This window comes from Bactrocera neohumeralis, chromosome 5 (genome assembly GCF_024586455.1).
Source record: "Bactrocera neohumeralis isolate Rockhampton chromosome 5, APGP_CSIRO_Bneo_wtdbg2-racon-allhic-juicebox.fasta_v2, whole genome shotgun sequence".
Classification (NCBI taxonomy): domain Eukaryota; kingdom Metazoa; phylum Arthropoda; class Insecta; order Diptera; family Tephritidae; genus Bactrocera; species Bactrocera neohumeralis.
The window spans coordinates 13,871,301-13,891,959 of NC_065922.1; the positions used below are offsets into that span (position 1 = coordinate 13,871,301).

Sequence of the window (20,659 nt, forward strand, 5' to 3'; positions counted from 1 at the left end):
AACAGTGGCAGAGAATAAAACTTTAAATCATTATTTAAACAACTACAATGAAAGCACACGTACACAATTCTATTATCACCTATTTGTTAGATCCTTATGCAAAAAAAAAAACATTTTAGTCATTACACCTGAGTACAAACATTTCTATTAAGAGGCATTGAGTTTTGTACAACCAATTAGCAGCGCACCACACCAAAGCATTGTAAACTTTTTCGCGTTGCCAACTTATTTACAGTTTTTGAAAGAACTGTTTTTCGATATGTGTTTGTCGCCATTCACCCTCGGGATCTAGTCCAGCCATTGTTTCCTCGTAGAAATGCATTTTATTGTGCTCATCAATCAGTATAACGGTGTGTGTGCGACTGCCGTAGTCCGCTAACGGCACATTCACATTCAACGCACTCAAGTGTTCGCCCCAATTGGGCGCGCGTCGTTTCAATTCCGCATCTGGCCAAAACTTTTGTTTACACTTTAACAAATTCTTTAAATTTGTCACTAATTCATTTTGTAGATTTTGCGCATCCTCTAACGGCGTGTTTGACAGCTTTTTGTTGAAATTCTCGACAATGTTTTGGAAACGTTGACGTCCGTGGATGACTTTCTGAAAAGGTACGGCATCCAGACTGTTGCCAAAACCATAAGATTTGCCATCAGCATAATGCTCCAAAGTGGGCGGCGAATTGCTTAACAGCGTTATAGCAGCAGGTCTATTCGCATCACTGAAATAAAAATAATGTTTTTATAAGATTAAAATATAAATATTAATAAATAAATATATAAAAATATAAATGTTACTAACCCAATTTCGATTGACACAAAATTGAAAGCGCTGTACTTGGTGCAATCGGCCAATAGTTCAGCGTTGTAAGATTTTATATTGCAATCATCCGTGGAAGAGACAAAATTTGAGACGATCATGCCACGGCCTAACAAAAAATTTTCATTGTTCAGTAGTAGTAATGGTTTGTTGTCTGTAGGAGGAGTGTTGTTCCCTGTTGTATCAGCCTTATTGTTGTCATAATTGAAGTGCATTATGTTATGGTGTGTAGCTATGCGCATATATATATGTTTCAAGTTGTTTTATGAATTATTGTTTATCAGCGTATTAGAGATTAGCGTAAATAACATTGATTTATTTGCATTGACAAAAATAAGTGGTTAATAAATATTTTTGTATACGAACCACACACAAAGGCATCATGCAAGTTCAATTCGTGATAAGTAAACGTTAATGTGTGAATGTACGTTTGTATGCAGTTAGGGGTCAATGAGCCGTAGTAAGTAAAGTAACAAAGGTTAGCATATGACAACATTTTATATCTAGCTAGTGGCTTGATAATGCTTACCCGCAGCATTCCTTGGTTTTGGTTCGCCAGTCAAATTCAGCAACGCACCTATTTTAAATACGCCACCATGACCACCAATAGCTAGCCAAGTGCCACCTTCACGTCCAGGTTCGAGGTCAATGCCTGATGTGCAATACGAAAATTCAAAACAAAGAAAACATACTGCATGAATTGTTGCATATTTATGTATGTCAGTACTCACCTCCATAAACATGTTCGGCGTTAGCCCACTTTGCTGCATCTTGTGTATCTCTGGCGAAATATTCATCCCGATTTGATGCTAGAATAAGCTTATAACCGCCGGAGGTTGGATTTGAGTTCACGTAAAAAAATATCACACACATATTTTTTGATATTTGTGGAAAAATGCTGTTAGTTTTCTCTTATTTTTTGCGTTTTAAATCCTAAACGTGTCAGTGGAGCGAATAAATCGTGAGTACTGCCGAAGGCAATTGTCTAAATTTCTTTAGAGGTCTTTATGTATTCACATATATAGTGCGTTTAAGATTGTTTTGCGAGATGTGGCACAGTCGATTATCTAAAGAGAATAATACTAACTTCCCCTATTTAAAGATTATATATTACATTCTTTACTAATTATCACTAATTTCTTATCTAATCACAACGACACATTCTTAGCAATAATCCGTAGATATGTGTAACACACTCCAATCGGAAGGTAAACAGATTTTGCCTACCAGCAGCAGTTCTTTCCGTTTCTTGTTTGACATACGGTACAAATGTTATGCTTTCTCTTGCTATCATATGGTAATAGGTAAACAATGTTTTTAGTGTTGGTAAGTTTCTTATTACAATGTATTTGGATTTGGTGTTACGACAGATTTCCAAACATTTAATGCATTTAAATAATTTTGAATTAAAATCTAGTTTTGTCAAGTATTATGAATTGTTCATGCTTGTGTAATTTAAAAACTTGTTTTATTCAATACTAAATATTACTTGATAACTTACTTTAGCCATGCAACCCTGTCAACTTTTGGAATGTCAGTCGAAAGCGAAATTGCGAAACTCGTCTATAGGAAGTTAAAGTAAAGCGTAAATTCTATTTTGTATCGTAACTAGTAGATTTTGTCCAAGAATTCTTCAACAAATTAGAAATATTATTGTTTAACATTAAATATTTTATCGTTGAAAAGGAATTCAATAAAATTTAAAACTTTCCTAAGCTGTTGAAAACAAATTAAATCTAAATCGCGGCTGTTGGAATGCAAAACATGGGACAGTGTGGTGGCGAACTCGTCAAGCTAGTCCTGAAAACGTGTGTGTGTGAATTGAGGAAAAAATGATTGCCCATTAAGCACAGGGAAGAAAATGAACATGTAAAATAAAACGTGCAGTACAGAAAATTGCTAAAAATAGTAACGAATGTAGAAGCGAAAATAAAGTGCTCAAAGTGCTTGAAGTGGAAATATATAATAGTTTTGTTGAATATAAACAAAATATGCAACGATAAGTGTTTAAAGAAAATTAATTACAAAGCAAATAATTCAATTATCAAAGTAATGCATAATTTGTAGTGGCATAACAGAAATATACAATTATTTCGGCATCTTGAGGGTCCTCCTGCAGAACAACTGATTGGGTCATCTTTAATTGATTGATAATAATTAACGCATTTGCAGTAAAATTTGTGCTGCATACAAACAATACAACTGTAAATATTGTAAATTAAAAAAAAGCATTGAAAATGCTTTTGAAGTGTGCCCGAACCAGCGGAAGCAATGCAGCAGAAAGCAGCACCAGTTCTTCAATTGCGGCGAAACCCCGTGTAACAGGTTTGTTTTCTAAAGTGTACTCACCTAAGGTAGAGATAAGTAGAATGGGTTGTAAGAAGAAAGTAACCGGTGAAAATTCATAAATAGTTATGAAAAAGAACTGGAGTGACTGACCCAAATATATAATAATTCAAGTACTGTTAAGTGTTTGGTTTTTTCCAAACGAATATGAGAAAATATTCGTATATAGAAATGTAAGAAATGAAAGTAATGTTTGCTGTTTATTAAAACACGAAATTAAACGAATTAATCATTACGTTTATTTTGTATTGATTTTAAAGCTAAAACATGAATGAAAAAGTTGCATCTAATGAAAATAGTTTTTTAATAAAATATTTTCTATAATTATAACAATCTAAACTATTCTGCAACATAATCATGAAGACTTACCTCTAAGACTTTATGGATATTTTTAGCTTATCACGCAAATAGTTGAAGAAAAATTTCATGACATTTTATAAATATATCCATATAAATACCCACATGTACTTACATACCCATAAACTTATATGTACATACATACATGTATGTATGTCGATGTAAATAACGACTTGTTTTGGAGGAGCAGAATGGCAAATTGAAATGGATGCGAATCGCATCTAATTTGTAGATGTAATTTAATTATCCGTAATTGCCTTCATTACAACTACGTTAATTGTTTTGTGTGACAAATTACTTGTGTCAACCTTCTTGTGTACATGTGTGTGCATAACATTTACTTGTGGAGGATTTTTCGACTGACCAGATTTGTACTTATTTTCCAAAGGCTAAAAAAAAATAACAAAAGGAAAGCTATAAAATTACCTTTCAGCTTTTGGAATGTACTTTTTCACAGTTTGCGCTTTCGAGTTGGTAGACTCTATAAAAATATATGTACATATGTATACATACATCTGTCTGTCTGTATACTAGCCTAGACTAGACTAGATATAGTTATGAAATGTGTTTTTTACCGCAAGAAGTTGTGCATTGGTCGCAACCGCCGATATCGGACCATTATAGAAATGCCATATAAATTGTACGACCAAAAACAAAATGTATGCTTTTTTTTCAAAGTATCCTCGTGAAATTGAGGGTGATTAAGTTCAATTTAGAATTATGCTTTTAAATATCATATTATGAATGACACCGATCGAAACGAGTTTTGAGTCTGTCTTTTGCATGTTAAATTTAAGTTTCTCCTACATCAAAAATAAGGGAAAAATATTTTTTTTATGGAAATTTGCTTAAGTCGATTTTTTTTCTTACTTCTTTTATGTTCGTATTACCAAATCAGCACCGTTCGCATCAAGCAAGAGCAAACTTTAAAAGATAAAAGTAAAAACCCCATTATTTTTCAGAATTTGAGCATGAAAAGAGAAACCGCAAAATTTTTTTTGTTGACCGGTGTAATAATATTTTTTACCACTTCAAATCTTACAATTTCAATGCAATTATTACATGTTATACATACATACATACATACATACATACATAAGTAGGTACAAACTTATACAGATCTGTATGCCTACATATGTAAGTACATACTATAGGAAATCTTCAAAAACATCAAAATTCTTAAATAAATGTGCAAATGTATGTTTCTTTAATATCGCTCTGCAGACATCGCACGCGATATTTATGAAAATGTATTTACATACTTATAAAACAACAACCAATGCAAATAGCAATTATAAATTGACGTCAGTGGCACACCGTCTTGGCTAAACACATCCATAATTACACACATTTACATACATAGTTCTCACTGTTCCACCGAACCCAGTGAGTAAACAAATCATTTACGTTGCGCTCTCCATATTATTTTCGAATGATATCAAAATGTATATACATACATACACCCACACACATTCATACATATGTATGTATTTTCCTGAAATAGCAAAAGAAACACAAATGTCTTCAAAAAATCTCCTAAAAAATTCAGTCAGTAGACACCTATGGATATCGCCTCTATTTTGCTCAGTGGGATATTTGTGTTGTTGCAAGTAGATCTCGTAAGCCAAATAGGTATTTACATATTTAAATGTATTTATATGCCTACATATGTATGCACATAAGTATGAATGATATTATTATTAGATTATTAACAATTTGAATATGGATAAATATTTATTTAAATGATTAGAGAAAATAAATTAACAAAACATTCTGTGGAAGTGCGCATGAGGAAATAGTTTGCTGAAATAGTAGCTGAGACTTTTGATTTATTTTCGGCAGCTAAAAGTATATAAGCATGGGTGGATAAAAAATCCGAATATTTTTTTTTCGTTTGATGCTTTGAAAAATAGATAATTAGATAATCTAAGAATAATCTCTAAGAAAATTTCTGCGTGTATGAGCTTTTAATTCTAACGAGATGGAAGAACATCTCACAGTTCTCTAGTTTTTTCTTACTATCAGTTAGAAAAATTCAATATCGCTTCCAACTAATTGAAAAAAAAATCGTTTCATACATTTTGTAGGAAATTGAATGTTATACAAAAAGGTCGTCTACGACTTTTCGCAAACCGAAACATTTAAAAGACATTAACGTTTGAAGTTTGGTTATTTTAAGCAATTTTATTTCTTTATATGAATAGAATAAGTCAATGAAAATTCTATAATAAGTTGTAGAAAATTTGCTGCTCCACAAAAATGTGCCTTAATTTTTTGATTAAGGGGTCGCATAGGTTTTCTCGTATAAAAAACAGTATTTTTTCAAAAATGTTTTTCTCATATAAAAAATGAAATTTTTTATTGGAATTTTTTATTGTTACAAACAAACACTATTAACAAAGAAATTCTGAAATTTTTGGTAAAAATATTTTAAACCCGGCCATTGCGACGCCGTTTCCGGCGACCCCTCGGAAAAAAGATGTGCCCGCTGTTGGCGGGATAACTCCTTACAGGATCATTCAAAGTGAAAAATATTTGGTTTAGTTAAAATCTTAACATAGAACTTGGACGAAGGAGAAAAAAACTGAAAATTGAATTTTTGGCAGACATTTTTACAAAAAAATTTAAATTTCGCGATATTTTTTAAAATAGTTAAAACATTCCAAAATCATACAATTACTGCTTAACACAATCGAATAAAAAAGGTTTTTATATATCGTCGAATATATGTATGTATATGTATGTATGTACATACATACATAAAAACATATTTTTAAAATTTTGCAAATATCTTGCACTTACACACATACAAGCAATCATATATTGCATGATAGCGTGATTAATGCAATTTGTCGGCACCATTGTCTGGTTGTTGTTGGCAGCAGATACTCGTATTAAGTAAGCATTTAATAGTAGTCAACTCGTTAAATTGCATGTCATGATTGGCCATTACTCTATTATTTTCCTTGCACATGATCGGCTTTGCCTTTTATTTATTTATTTTTTGTATTTAAGTTTTAGCACATATGTACATATATGTATACGTATATGTATGTATGTATGTATATGGATATTTTGTTTTTGTTTTTGTTTTTATTTGTTTTTTGCATTTTATTACCGCTAACATTAGTCAGCCAACGGTAGAATCACTTCCCGATACAGTCTGACTTGGAATGAGTGGGCCGTAGCGTTTTTGCACTTTGGCATCGTCTCCCATTGAAGAGCAAAAACGAGATCTTAATTCATAGAATCGCATTCTCGACGGCGGCATTACAACTGTTTATGTATGCATGAGTGCATAACTAAATAGCTAAGCGAAGTACATGAGTGTGTGTATATGCGGAAATGCCTTTAACCAATGACGTAGGTTTGACCAATTAAATTGCACTATGCATTCATCAATTATCTGTTATTTACACTCATCGGCGATATGCACATACGAATATGTATCCAACGAGACGAGTGTGTGTGCATGTAGCCGAGCAAACACCTTGCGCTCTCACTCACTTGGTTGTTGTAATATCATGCTGCTTAGAGCGGCGTTTGGAGATCGGCTCAAAAGTCCACCCGCCCTGTTGTTGGGGATTTTTGTTTGTTATGAAATGAAATTCCGCATTGATTAACCAACGAATTAGTATAATTGTTTCGGCAATAAAAAGACTACGAGCTTTCGTATGTATGTATGTACATATGTATGTACTTGGCGAAAATAGTGAATAACTAGTTATTTTGTTTCTAAAAAGTAAACACATTGCAATTTCAGCAATATTTATTTAATAAAGTAAAAACAACAACGCCATTGTTATGGTCAATTAAATATGTGTGAATATTCGAGTACGTAACTACTAATTTTTTATACAGACGTCATAACTTAACACCTTGTTTTTGCTTTTGCTATATAATTATCTACGACATTAGTGCAAACAACTAGTCTAATCATCGTACCCTTCACTGCTGCATTTCGTATAAAAAAAGGAATAAAAAGGGAGTTATATTGAGTTTGGATATATAGTTGTTATGGGAGCTATTTATATGCTATAGAAGTCCCATCCGAAGAATATGTTCAGCGGTTGTTGGGTCTTAGACAATAATTCATGCGAAATTTCGTGAAGATATCTCGTAAAACAAAAAAGCTTTCCATACAAGAACTTGAGCTTGATCGGTTAGTTTGTATGGCAGTTATATGCTATATTAGTCCGATTCGAACAATATCTTCGCAATTTATAGACTTGTCTTGGACAATAATTTATGCGAAATTTCGTGAAGATATCTCGTAAAACAAAAAAGTTTTCCATACAAGAACTTGAGCTTGATCGGTCAATTTGTATAACAGCTATACCGGTATACTAGAGAAGCCATATATCGACGATTCTGACAAATGATATGCTTTTTGGGGAGAAAAAGACGCGTGCAAAATTTCGAGTCGATATCTCAAAAACTGATAGACTTACATATAGTCGGACAGAAAGACGGATATCGCCGAATCGGGTTACAAACCTCATGGCAAACTTAATATACCGTCTTTTTAAAAGTAACGCTGAGAGACATTTCTTGAAAATCAATCAGCTTTTCTAAATTTAAGATATTTTTTACGGACAATTTTTCAAAACACTTCGTGAGAAAATAGTTCTAAAAATAATATATTATATTTTTATAAAATTTGAATTAAACCAAAGTTTTAGTTCCACAATATTTTTTCGATTTTCAAAAGAAAAAAATTCTACAAATAATTTTAAGAAAACCGCCGAGCTGACGGCATTTAACCTGAAAAAAATCCCTCTTCGTTCCTGTCTCGTAAACTCGACGGTTTTGGATACGATAATAAAACCCGTAGTTGGCTTTCTTTTTCTTCTCATTGATCTATTACATATTTTTTTATAGTTTTTGACAAACAAACCATAAAATTATATTTCACAGTACAACAGCTAATCTGGGGGGTGAGAAATTCCAAGTCAGGGTGATGGTACTAGGTCAGTATAGTAAAACCCTCAAATGGTTTGGCGTTCGTATGTGTCAGTTTTTTTTATGACTTGGAATTTCTCACCCCCCAGACAATAATCCCAAAAATGTTCCACAGTGTTTTCAGTTGCCGTAATTTGACCAATAAATGTTTCGATTTTCAGCTCACCGATAAATATTTGTTTCCATCCACACTTGAGAGAACAACTGTTGAAGGGTACACCCACCGTAATATTTTTCGTTTGCAGTGGAAATTTTTATGATCCCAAAATATTTCTATAACAGTAACATTTATTGGTCTAGGAGTTGTTGAAAACGTCGTCTCTATCATTAAGTACGGAATTCGCAACGGTAAAAGTTGAGAAAAAAAGCATAAAAGAAAAGATATGATTTTGATAATACTCGTTATAGCAATGCATTCAATTTATGGGAATATCAATATCAAGATAAAATATGAACGATAAAATTTAAAATCAAGTACCCAATACGATTAGATTTGTAGCTATCACAAATGTCTGCCTGTAAAGTATTTTCGGAAGAATTGATTACCAAACGTCAAAAGGTTTTTTTGTCTGGTATTAATCAAATAAAAATACCTTTATCGAGGAAAAAAACGGGTTACTTAAGAAGTTCGAATACTAAAGTGTGGATAGCAGGTATTTTTTGTTTATTCTATACTGCTGATCATTTTTTTAAATAAGTAAATAAACGACTTTTTTTAATTTAGATGGCTTTTATGTTTCGCAACTCTTATTTATTTAATTTTTTTGTTTGGCAACTCTGTTTTCTAAAGTCTACTGGCGTCGAACACTTTTGCGATCACATTTTTGAGTTGTTTTTTATTATTATTGTTGTTTTTTTAGTCTAGACCTATTATGCAATTTTTTATTCTTTTTCTCTTCGTGTACGTATACATATATAATTTTTTTTTGAACAAAAACCAGTTGTAATCTGAAAAATATGAAAACAACTTTAAATTTGAGTGTTATGAATTTTTTTGTGTCTTCAGTCACATTCTTATGCTTGTCTTTCCACTTGGTTTCAACCGCAACTAAACCAGTTTCTTTACAGTGCCAACAAAAATAAAAATATAAATGCTGTGACTAATGCTACCGGGCTATAATTGGTGCTCAGGCAGTCCAAAGTTTAAAAAATTTAGCATATGATCAAATTTGACTCGGATTTCATTTCAAATGTGCGCGCAAACCGAATCGACTTTTTATGTACGAAAGCAGTTTAATCTCCTTAAGAGTATTAATTTGTGTTTGGCAGCTCTTTGTGTACGACGCGAAAAAATTTTACTAGGAAAAATAAATATGAACATGAAGTTGGTTTCAAGTTTTGTATTTCCAATGGGTTCACTGCTTAGGAATCGTTGAACTAACTAATTTTTTTATATATGAATTGTTTTGACTTTCGACGGAGATTTTGTATAAATAGTATCTTCTGTAGGACTAAAGAAATTTCTGGGCAAATTTTCTCGCCTTTCGGTGGTGCGGTTCGGAAGTTATGCGGGCACATAACGAAATACCTTTCATTTTTTATATATAAGATATAACTTTTCAATACTTTACTCGCCCAAATGCCGTTCTTCTCTTGTCTTCCTTGTGCAGCTTCAAAGTTAGCTGGACTTTTGGTAGTCTTAGAAAGTCTTTAGTTTCCTAACTTTTTTAAAACGAGTACCCGTAATAGAGTTAATTAGTATAAGAGTTTAAACAAAAACTGAGGAAAAACACTTGATTACTGAGTAGCACGTTAATTTCGTGCTAAATGTGCTAATTAGTGTTTCAGAAACACTTAAGAATATTTCATAAATTGCATATGTACATAACGGCGCGTCATTCGATTCAGTTGGAATTTGCTTTTTAAATATACAATAGTCTGCATTTGACTGCTTGGAGTAAATACTTATTTTGAATTTAGTTTTCCGAGCTAGTCCCTCAGTTTTTGAGATATCGATCTGAATTTGAAGGTTCTTTTCTCTCAAAGAAACCGCTCATATGTCGAAAACGTCCTTAATGGGTTAGCAAGTAATTTTAAGTTAAAGAAGAAGGCGAAGCCGTAAGTCTTATCGAATTAATATTGATTCTTTATTCAAGTTCATTTGGAATTTTAATCGATGTCTAACCGCAAACCGCAAGTTGAAAAAAAAATAAAAGACAAAATGGATTGAAACTTTCCGCTAAAGAACTAAAATGCAAAGACTTTTATGTATACATATATACATTATATTGGCATACATACATATGTACATATGTAATACAAACAATCGATTTGAAGAAGAGAATTCAAGAATGTAATTTGAAATGAAATATGTAAGTTAGTAGATAGAGTTTTAGTTAATTATGCAAGAGTAAATACACACATAAATATATACATATGTATGTAGACATAAGTATATGTACATATAAGCATTTTAAATGAGTTCACATATGTATGTATATACATACATATGTACATATTGTGAAGCGGCTTACATTATTTTAAATATTATTTATTAGTCGAAATTATTAAATGGAAAAATACGGTTAAATTAAATATTTGCCTTCACATATCTACAAACATATATTATATATATGTACATACAAACATACATGTATATACATATTGTAACATAAATACTCACTTCACTCACTCAATGGCATCAATGAAGCCAATGACCATTGACCCTATCTGCGCTCAAGTCACTGACTGTTCTTCTACAACAATATCAATTCATTCTCAATTAGATGTTGTCGTCATTGTCATCAGCCGAGATTTGAAGCAAGACATTCGCACACACACACATGCATGCATAAATAAATGGAAATGCATAACACAACTGCAGTTGGCAAATCGCGACCATGTAAACGCACTTTCAGCGTTATTCAGTGCAGAATTGATTGCATATACGTAGATACACGGACCTATAGTACACACATATGTACTTACATATGTACATATATATACATATGACTACATACGTATTATAAATATGCTAAATACAAATGTATTTGCTTATAGACTCACTAATTTAAGGTCGTTCATCGATTGATTTGAATATATGTATGTATATAGTATATGTATGAATATGTGTACATATTCTTGTGTGTTTGTTTCTTTATACATATAACACTTAAATTTTTATGTATTTGCTGATTGATTAATGTTTAATACATTTATATTTGAGTGTGATTTGTAAGTAAGGCTATCAGAAATATCTTGCTGGGCTCAGCTTTTTCTAGTACGCATTTCGAAATACAAACTAAGTATATGTACATACATACATATGTATGTATATGCAATGTAATTTTATGCGTATTATACGCAAAAAATTAAAAAATTAAATAATTTTTTCTTTTTAATTTTGAATAAAATCCAATAATATTAGAAAAAGTCAACAAAAAATAAAACAAATTTAAAAAAATTAAAAAAAATTGCAAGTAATTTTTTTATTATTATTTCTTTTATTATTATTATTTTTTATTATATTTTTTGTCTTTTATTATAGTGTTTGTTTATTTTTATGTATTTGTAAAAATATTTTTTGAAATCTTTGTAATACAAATTTTAAATAAAGTTTTTTAAATTAATTGTGTTTTGAAAAACTTAAAAAACTAAAAACTTATTTATTCATATTCATATTTTTATTGAATAAATATACATACATATGTAAGTATCGTTTCTCTATGAAATTTCGTTCTTTATTTCTTTTTTAATTCAAAAATAGTTTTGGAAAGTCTTGTAATTTAAATTAAAAATTCAGTTTTTTAAAAATTGATCGTTTTTTGAAAATTACAAAAAATTACATTTATAATAAATAAAAATAAAAAAAATATGTTTTTTAAAATAATTTTTAAATAAATAAAACATTTTTTTAAAATAATTTTAAATTTAAATTTTATTTTTTTAATATCTCATAATAAATAAAATATTTTCTAAAAGAAACATATTTTTTTGGAATAATTTTTTTATGAAATTACGATTTTCAAAACTTTGCATAATTTTTTTTATTATTTATTTTTAAAGCTTTCCAATTAATTTTTTTTAAATTTGTTTTTTGAAGAATTTAAAAAAATATTTTTAAACTATGTATTCTTTATAACTTTTGTTAAATATTAGCATATATACATACTATATACATATGTATGTATGTATATGATTCTCTATAAATCTACATTTTTATTGCTATTTTTAATCCAAAAATATTTTTTAAAAGCCTCATAATTTAAACATACAGATTTTTCTAAAATTAATTAGTTTTTTGAACAACTTAAAAAACTTGATAAAATTTAAATTATTTTTCATTAAAAAAACTTAGTATTTTTTTATGAAATTAAGAATTTCAAGTCTCTGCAATTAAATTTTTTTGAATTTGTTTTTTGATCAATCAAAAAAAAAATTTTTAAGATTCTCTATAAAATTTGCATTTTTTTAAATCCGAAAATATTTTTTGAAACTTATAATTTAAATGCTATAGTTTTTATAAAACATTATTTTTCATTAAAAAACATAATACTTTTTTATATGAAGATAAGAATTTCAATCCTTTGCAGTTCTAAAATACATGTATACATATACATACATAATTTAAACATACAGATTTTTCCAAAATTAATTAGTTTTTTGAACAACTTAAAAAAAAAATTGATAAAATCAAAATTATTTTTCATCAAAAAAACTGAGTATTTTTTTATGAAATTACATATATGTACATACATATGCATATATATTTTTAAATTTATAATTTAAATTGAAAGTTAAGGTTTTTCCAAAAATTGAAATCTGCATTTCTACTCATTTTTATGATAAAAATCACATGAAATGAAGATTTTTAACCCTTGAAAATCGAGAACTTTTTTTTAATTTTTAATTTCATAAATTTTGGTTTTTCAATAATTAATTGTATTATTTTTTTTATTATCATGTCGTCTTTTAGAGAAACGTAAAATAATAAAAAGTTGCTATCTTTCCGATTTCATATAAAAACACTCATATATGACAAATACTTATATTTTTTATTTTTATTTTTGATTAAATGCGTTCATGTACCAAATTCAGTTTACATTTTCTCATTGTGGTCACCGGAAAATGATCTTTATCGACAGTTTAAATATTACGATCAAGTTTAACCTATCCAACTAATATCTCAATACATTTCCATACATTTGTTGTTCGAACAGTCAAAATATCACAATAATATTAATCGAGAAATTCGCCTTTTTTGAAACCAACTTTATGAAATTTTGCTTTTAAACTAAATATATTTCAAAAGCGGGGTATGAGGTATCTGAAAATATAGTTATTAATACGAAGAAAAAGTTAAGATTTCATTTCTTTACTTCTTAAACTGATTAAGTGCTCGAATATTCGAATTGTTATTCGCTCACTTGCCGTTCGTTCGTTCCGCCGCAGGTATTTGCAATTATTTTATTGCTCACAAATTCAATTTAACTCGATCACTTTTATGATAACTCGTACGCAATAAAAAAAAACGCAATAACAAACCAACAAAAAAGCAATCACAAAACAACTAAAAAAGAAAGAAAAAAGAGAACAATTTTCTTTAGTTGTTTATTTTTAAATTCGTTGCTAAAATTCACTGGGTCTGAAATTTCGGTGTAAAATATACGACTTGTATTAAGCATTATTAATTTACATTTTTTTAAATTCTTTTCTTTGCGTTTTATTGTCGATTTTCACATCAATATGCTAATTGGTATTTTAAACTTGGATTCCCGTCTCGATTTTAAATGTGTTGTTGTCGTTTGGGGGATTTTGTTTTGTGGTATGCAACTCTGCTATGAGTCGAGTTAATGATTTTTTTGCGCAGTAACTTTTTTTTAATGTAATTCCTCTTCGGTTGTCTAGCATAGTGTCGGCCAAGCTCCGTTTAATGTTATACAGTTGAAAATAAAAAATAAAAACAAAGTAAATAAAATGAATGAAAAGAATAGTAGAAAAATAATTTATGAAACTCTACTATGTACTGTTAAGTCTGCCAATTTTGTTACGGAGACACCTGATTTTGCGCAGTTTTAATACCACTGTACTTACAATATTGTTTGCTATAATTTTTTGCATTAAAATGCAATTAACTGTTATGCTTCTACTAAAAATACTGTCTTTTTTTGCGTTTCTATATTTTCTGCCGTCATCGGTTCCAAAAAGATTGCACTTGTTTTCATTTTATGCATAATATTTTTTTATCGAACTGTTTTTGATGTAATTTCCATTGGTTTTTACGTTGTAATAAAAAAAATTCAAGTGACTTGTTCTTATAAAATTATTAGAGTGATTCATACCGACTTTCGGTACGCAGGTTAATCAGGTGGTTTCCTCATTTGTTATCGCTTTGTTTTCATTGAGTTTTTGAGCGCGGCTGCGACTAATGAGAAAAAAATGCATTTCAATAATTTTTTTTTTGTCAATATAAAACATTTAAAAATATATTTCATATAAGAAGCTGTTAGCTTCTCGACATAGTCATTTTTAAAGAGCATGATTTTAATTATTTTATCTCTGTCATGTACTTTTCAAACTATAAAACTTCTCAAGATCTTTTTTATACTTTTAATGAGCTCATTCTAATATCTTTTAGCTTAAGATAATATATTATGTATGTAGACATTAACACAAAATCCTAAAAGTATCCCATGAACGATTTGTCATGAATTTGTCGGCAGACAGACCTAAGTACATACATACATATGTATATGATCAAATTTGAACCGGACTGATAAAAAAAAATTCACGTCTTTTAATACAAATCTTTATTATCGTCTTGAAAATATGCTTCTTTTGAATCAATACAAGTCAATGGCTAATCCAATTTTCTAATTTTGGTTTTTTTCGGTTTCTGCTCACATTTGAAGTGCTATTCGATGGAATGTTGTTTAGTTTTGACATTTTGTTACCAGAAATGACGCGTTTGATGACTGTAGGGTCTTCAGCTACATTGTCCAGCATCTCTTTTGCGGCTTCTACTCGGTGTCGTTTTTGCAAAAGCTTGAGATCTTTTAGTATGAGTCTAGCATTGACACACTTTATACCCAAAACATTAACCAAAATGTATTGAGCCGATCCATAAGCGATGTTGAGTTCCCTTGTTATTTCTCTGTTTCTAATAATTTTCAAGCACTGTTTTTTAACTTTCAAAAAAGGCGGATTGACGACTCTCTTGAGATAAATTTTCGATGAATTCACGACCTTCAGTGAATACGTTTGTGTCACACAAATACTGTTCGTGATAAATATACAGCTCAAGACACGATTTCGTAGCAGTGATTTCATTGAAAACACAAAATTTCTAGAAAGCAATTTTTTTTGTGGTAAAAATCGCCGAACAAACTTTTCGCGGCGTAACAACAGCTGCCGAACAAAGACTAATTGACATACGGAGATCGAGCTTCAGACGATCGTAAAAAAGGTTATACCAATATAGGAAAGTTGGTTTCATCGATTTATTTGCGCAGTCAGTCTAATTGGACCAGGCTTCTTTTTGTCCAACTTCACTGTCAAAGCTGTCCGGTGTTGATTTCCCATTTGCCGATCACACAGTAGCCATGTCTATTTAAAGGCAGAAGTACCAGGTTTCTGTAACTTCCTGAAATTCTGAGATTACAAGCGCAAAAATTATTAAGAGATGTGTCTACCTCATATCCAAATGTCCGTTAACGGCTTGCCTGAGAAATGGCAAACAACAATCATCAATTCTTTGTCTAAACTCTAAAGGAATGCTTGTAAAATAACCGAAAGCATATAACATAAAAATTTTCATCGGAACTGCGGGCATTACCCGTTGAAAAGCAGTAGTCTGTAGAAAAACTATACTTAGCGTTGTGGCTTTCAGCATATCCGCTTTGGTATAGCTGTCTTTAACAATCGCGATTATAATATTCTTCGCTGAAATTTCCCAGCGTTACAAAGTACTATTACACCCATTTCTACCTTTCTTAAAATTTACTTAGAAATTTTCAAAGATCTTTCATATAAAAAAATTGTATTTATGTAGCTATTGTACTGTTACACGTACGGTGTCTAACCCAAATATTACACTCTAGTATAAACATTCATTGTGTGCATGTAAATTTTTCTTCCAACTTGTTTATAGTTTTTCACTTATCACCGTCTTCCTACGTTGGATCTTCACTTTTTCATTCTACTTTTTTCACGGAACCCTACACGTGCCGCTCCAAATTCAATTTTGTTACGTGGCACATACGGACATACCCACATACCAATGCGTATACTATGTACACACAACCATAATCTATTCCATTTTCATTATCGAAATGACAAATACAAGGCCGCCGCTAGTATTGTATTTGATTTGGTAAACTCACCAGTCACTGTAATATTGTAAAAAAAAAAATATGTGTGTGCGTGTGGTGTGAGAGAAACGCGCCTTTTTACCGGTTAAAAGATTAAGTATACATATTTACATATTTGTTAATAAAAGCGTATACATAAATGTGCGTGAACAAATATTAATACACACTTACATACCTACATACATACATGTACATATGTATTTAATCATATGAGTGAGTACTTACTCGTGGCTTCTTTATGGACAAATGTACCGTTCGGTACCAGTTTTGACTACCCAGACGTGCGTGAACGTCAATGTTGCCGCATAATTTGAACGAATTAACAGCAATAAGCGCGAGTTATGTCTGTCTCTCTGTATGCGTGTGTGTGTGTGTTTGTATGTGTGGCGTAGAAATCGACGACCACTACAAGCATTAACTTAATATGAGAAAATTTAGATTGAATGTGCTCACACTTTTCATATGTATAAACTGCAAAATCTAATGCGTGTGTTGGCAAACGATTGAGAAAACTATGGGAAAGCCAAAAACAAAATATTGTGCTTTTATGTACGATTACTTTAACCATTTAGGTAAACGAATTTGTTTAATTACAAAATTTTTAAAAATAAATAATAATATTTTTTGTAAATATTATATATTTTTTCTAAAGAGAGAGAAATCCCCTGATTATCAGGCTTTCCATATGCGGTAGATGGTTAAGGGTTCACATGGGTTTGCTCAGGTAAAAAATAATTACAATAAAATTTTTACAATTTTTTTCTCATATGTATTTTCATATATCACTATTAACAAAAAAAATTCTGAAATTTTTGGAAAAAATATAATAAATTCGGCCATTGCGACGCCGTTTCTGGGGACCACTCGGAAAAAAGATGCGCCCGCGTTTTCAAGATAACTCCTTAAAGGTTTATTTAAAGTGAAAAATACGTGTTTTAGTTAAAACCTTAATTTAGAACTTGGACGAAGGAAAACAACTGAAAATTGGATTTTTGGCAGACATTTTTACAAACAAAAGGAAAATTGCTCAACATTTTTTTTTTTTTCAAATAAAAAAAAATCTTTCGTTCTAGTCTTTAAGAATTGTATCTCAAATACCAGTGTAAAATTTCGTGGAGATCGGTTGAATAGACATCAGAAACACAGTTTCGAGAAAAACGCGTTTAAAGACGGCGCCTCGAGCGCACAAGCTCTCAAGGCTGTATCTCCGAAACTACTACTCGGATCAACTTGAAATTTAGGACAAAATTCTAGAGGTGTTGTAGGATTTAATAAGACAATAAAAAAATTCGATTTTCTGAAACCAGTAAACCCATATTACCCTTTAACGAGTACAGCTAGTGTTGCCCTTTAAACAAGACGATTTTTAGGAATTAAAAAAGACATACTGTATCGATTGTTTTCAAATTTTCTGGGTATATTTATACATGTTTCAAGAAAACGTAATGAAATTAAAAAAAAATAAATCATAGTTTTTGAATTGTACGATCGCCGAGGGCGCTAAAAAAGGTCCTCCACTATTGCAGTGATTCCGACTTCTTCCTTAATGCAACCTAAAACTAAAAAACTCTCGTTAAACTAGAAGGTACTCGTATGCTCCATACAATGACCTACAATAAAATAAAAATTTACAAAATGGCAACGGTAAAAAAGAAAATTTGTTTTTTCCCACAAATTTAAGTCGCTTTTGGCCTGGCAAAATTCGATTTTTGATCAGATCAAAACAGCGACTCATTCTTAGAATTATATACAGAACAGGCAGAATAAATATTATCAGATCATTTTTCTTCGAATTATCATTTCAGCAAATTCGAAAAATATTCTTTGAAGAAAGAAGCATTTAAAAATACCTTAAACGAATAGAGCGGAGGGGATGTAACTCAAAAACTATTTGAGATGTCGATTCGAAATTTTAGTATGTTATTTTTTAAGGTATATCCTGTCAAAATATGTAAAAAATAATTTCCTTTAAAAATTTCACACTAGGTTGTGGGCTTCTTAATATATACGAAGGCCACATATTTAAGTATCATAAATAAACAAAACAAGAAAAAACGTTAACTTCGGCTGCACCGAAGCTAATATACCCTTCACAGATTACATTGGTGCCTTAGAAAATAATTTATACCAAATTTCGTAAATATATCTTGTCAAATGCAAAAGTTGTCCGTACCAGCATTTGATTCCCATCATTCAGTTTGTATGGCAGCTATATGCTATAGTAAGCCGATCTGAACAATTTCTTCAGATTTTACATTATTTTTACAAACCATAACTCATACCAAATTTCGTGAAGATACATTGTCAAATGTGAAAGTTTTCCATACAAGAACTTGATTCCGATCGTTCAGTTTATATGGCAGCTATATGTTATAGTGGTCCGATATCGGCCGTTCCGACAAATGAGCAGCTTCTTGAAGAGAAAATGACGTAGGCAAAATTTCAAAAGGATATCTTAAAAACTGAGGGACTAGTTCGTATATATACAGACAGACGGACGGACAGGCAGACAGACGGACATGGCTAAATCGACTCAGATCAACATACTGATCATTTATATATATACTTTATAGGGTCTCCGACACTTCCTTCTGGGTGTTACAAACTTCGTGAGAAACTTAATATACTCTGTTCAGGGTATAAAAATTATATTATTATTATATGTATGTACATTAATCAATATAAAACACAAATACTGTTTATATAAGATAATCTTTGATTTACGTGTGGTCTCTCGGACTATTGTTAACTAACTTTCGCCTTTCGTTGCTGTCATTGGCTTCCTTGCGTTCGCCTGTCATAGATTAGGAAGCAGAGTTGCTTACAGTCGGGTCTCCTGACCCCTCGTGGCGCCCTCGCCCGGTTGCTGCCATTCTCAAAGTCCATGTTATCTGGAGCATCAAGCGGTAACACACACCAAGTTTTAATCTTATCTGATGCAAATACGGCCGTTTAATGACGTTGTGTTAGTTCATGAGGTAAGTCCTCAAGTGACGTACCGGTATTTATTGTTTCGTTCATAGTGAATATGAGATTACCTTCGTTGTAAGTCTTCGGTTGAGTATGCTTTGCGTCGTATAGCATCTTGGCTTATGCTCTTATGTCGTTTACTCGTTGAGCGATGTCGACTCGTAGTTGCTGTAGATCGGTGTCGGTCATCACGAATGAATGCAAGGATGTTGTGAAACCAATTTATCGCATTAACGAATATACACCGAATATCTTCTTCTGCTCTCTACGATATTTAATCGGTTTGTTTCAAAAACAAGTTCACATAGTAAAATCATCTAAGGTCTAGTGAAAGTAAAGTAAAATTATTTATTTTTGCATCAAATTGAAGTTTTAATTAAGCTTAGTTCATATGATTCGATTTAGGTCAAATATTCACCGTCTTGTTCGATAACTTGTTGCCATTTTGAAGGTAATTTCAAAAGGTCACTCTCATAGAAACCGTAGACCTGATTGGCAAAACACTAAGATGGTCGAATTTTCCTCCAAGTTATTAGTCATAGACATGTACAAGTAGTAATCACTTGGTGTCAGATCCGAACTATACCAATATGAATGCATATGACCCGCCAAGAAAGCTTTTGAACAAACATTATCGATATGTGCGATGAAAGCCAATTCCTCTCCTATTGGCCAAAGCTGGCTGCTTATGGGCGAATGCTGCCGTCAGGCGTTCAAATTTTTAACATTACAGGTCCGAATTAAGAGTTTAGCCATGGAGGAGCGACTCATTGTAATTGTTTTCCTCTCTAGCCTACCAAACACAGTGCAGAACCTTCCGGACCATAAATCCTTGTTTGGCTACCGTTTGCGTCAGTTCGCTTTCTCCTTAAAAATCTCTAGTATATGCAGAAACAGG

General features: G+C 31.1%; 2 protein-coding genes across 3 annotated transcripts in view; one reads left to right on the forward strand and one right to left on the reverse strand.

Moving 5' to 3' along the window:
- Positions 1–10: 10 nt before the first annotated feature.
- Positions 11–2,079, reverse strand: LOC126758832 (transport and Golgi organization protein 2). Of its 2 annotated transcripts, XM_050473227.1 has the most exons (5): positions 1,941–2,079; positions 1,549–1,884; positions 1,347–1,469; positions 800–1,049; positions 11–719 (listed from the first exon to the last, which is right to left on the reverse strand). In XM_050473227.1, the coding sequence occupies exons 2-5, from the start codon at positions 1,688–1,690 to the stop codon at positions 230–232; spliced, it is 1,005 nt and encodes a 334-aa protein (XP_050329184.1). In that variant the 5' UTR covers positions 1,691–1,884; positions 1,941–2,079; the 3' UTR covers positions 11–229. The 2 variants fall into 2 exon arrangements, with proteins under 2 accessions (XP_050329184.1, XP_050329185.1); XM_050473228.1 differs by having other exon boundaries at positions 800–926; positions 1,549–2,078.
- Positions 2,080–2,399: 320 nt separating this feature from the next.
- Positions 2,400–20,659, forward strand: part of LOC126758824 (nuclear factor of activated T-cells 5) — a 95,023-nt gene continuing 76,763 nt past the window's right edge. The window contains exon 1 of the mRNA XM_050473211.1: positions 2,400–3,142. Within this exon, the coding sequence (XP_050329168.1) occupies positions 3,055–3,142 (88 nt within the window). The 5' untranslated portion in view covers positions 2,400–3,054. The remainder of the gene's footprint in view (positions 3,143–20,659) is intronic.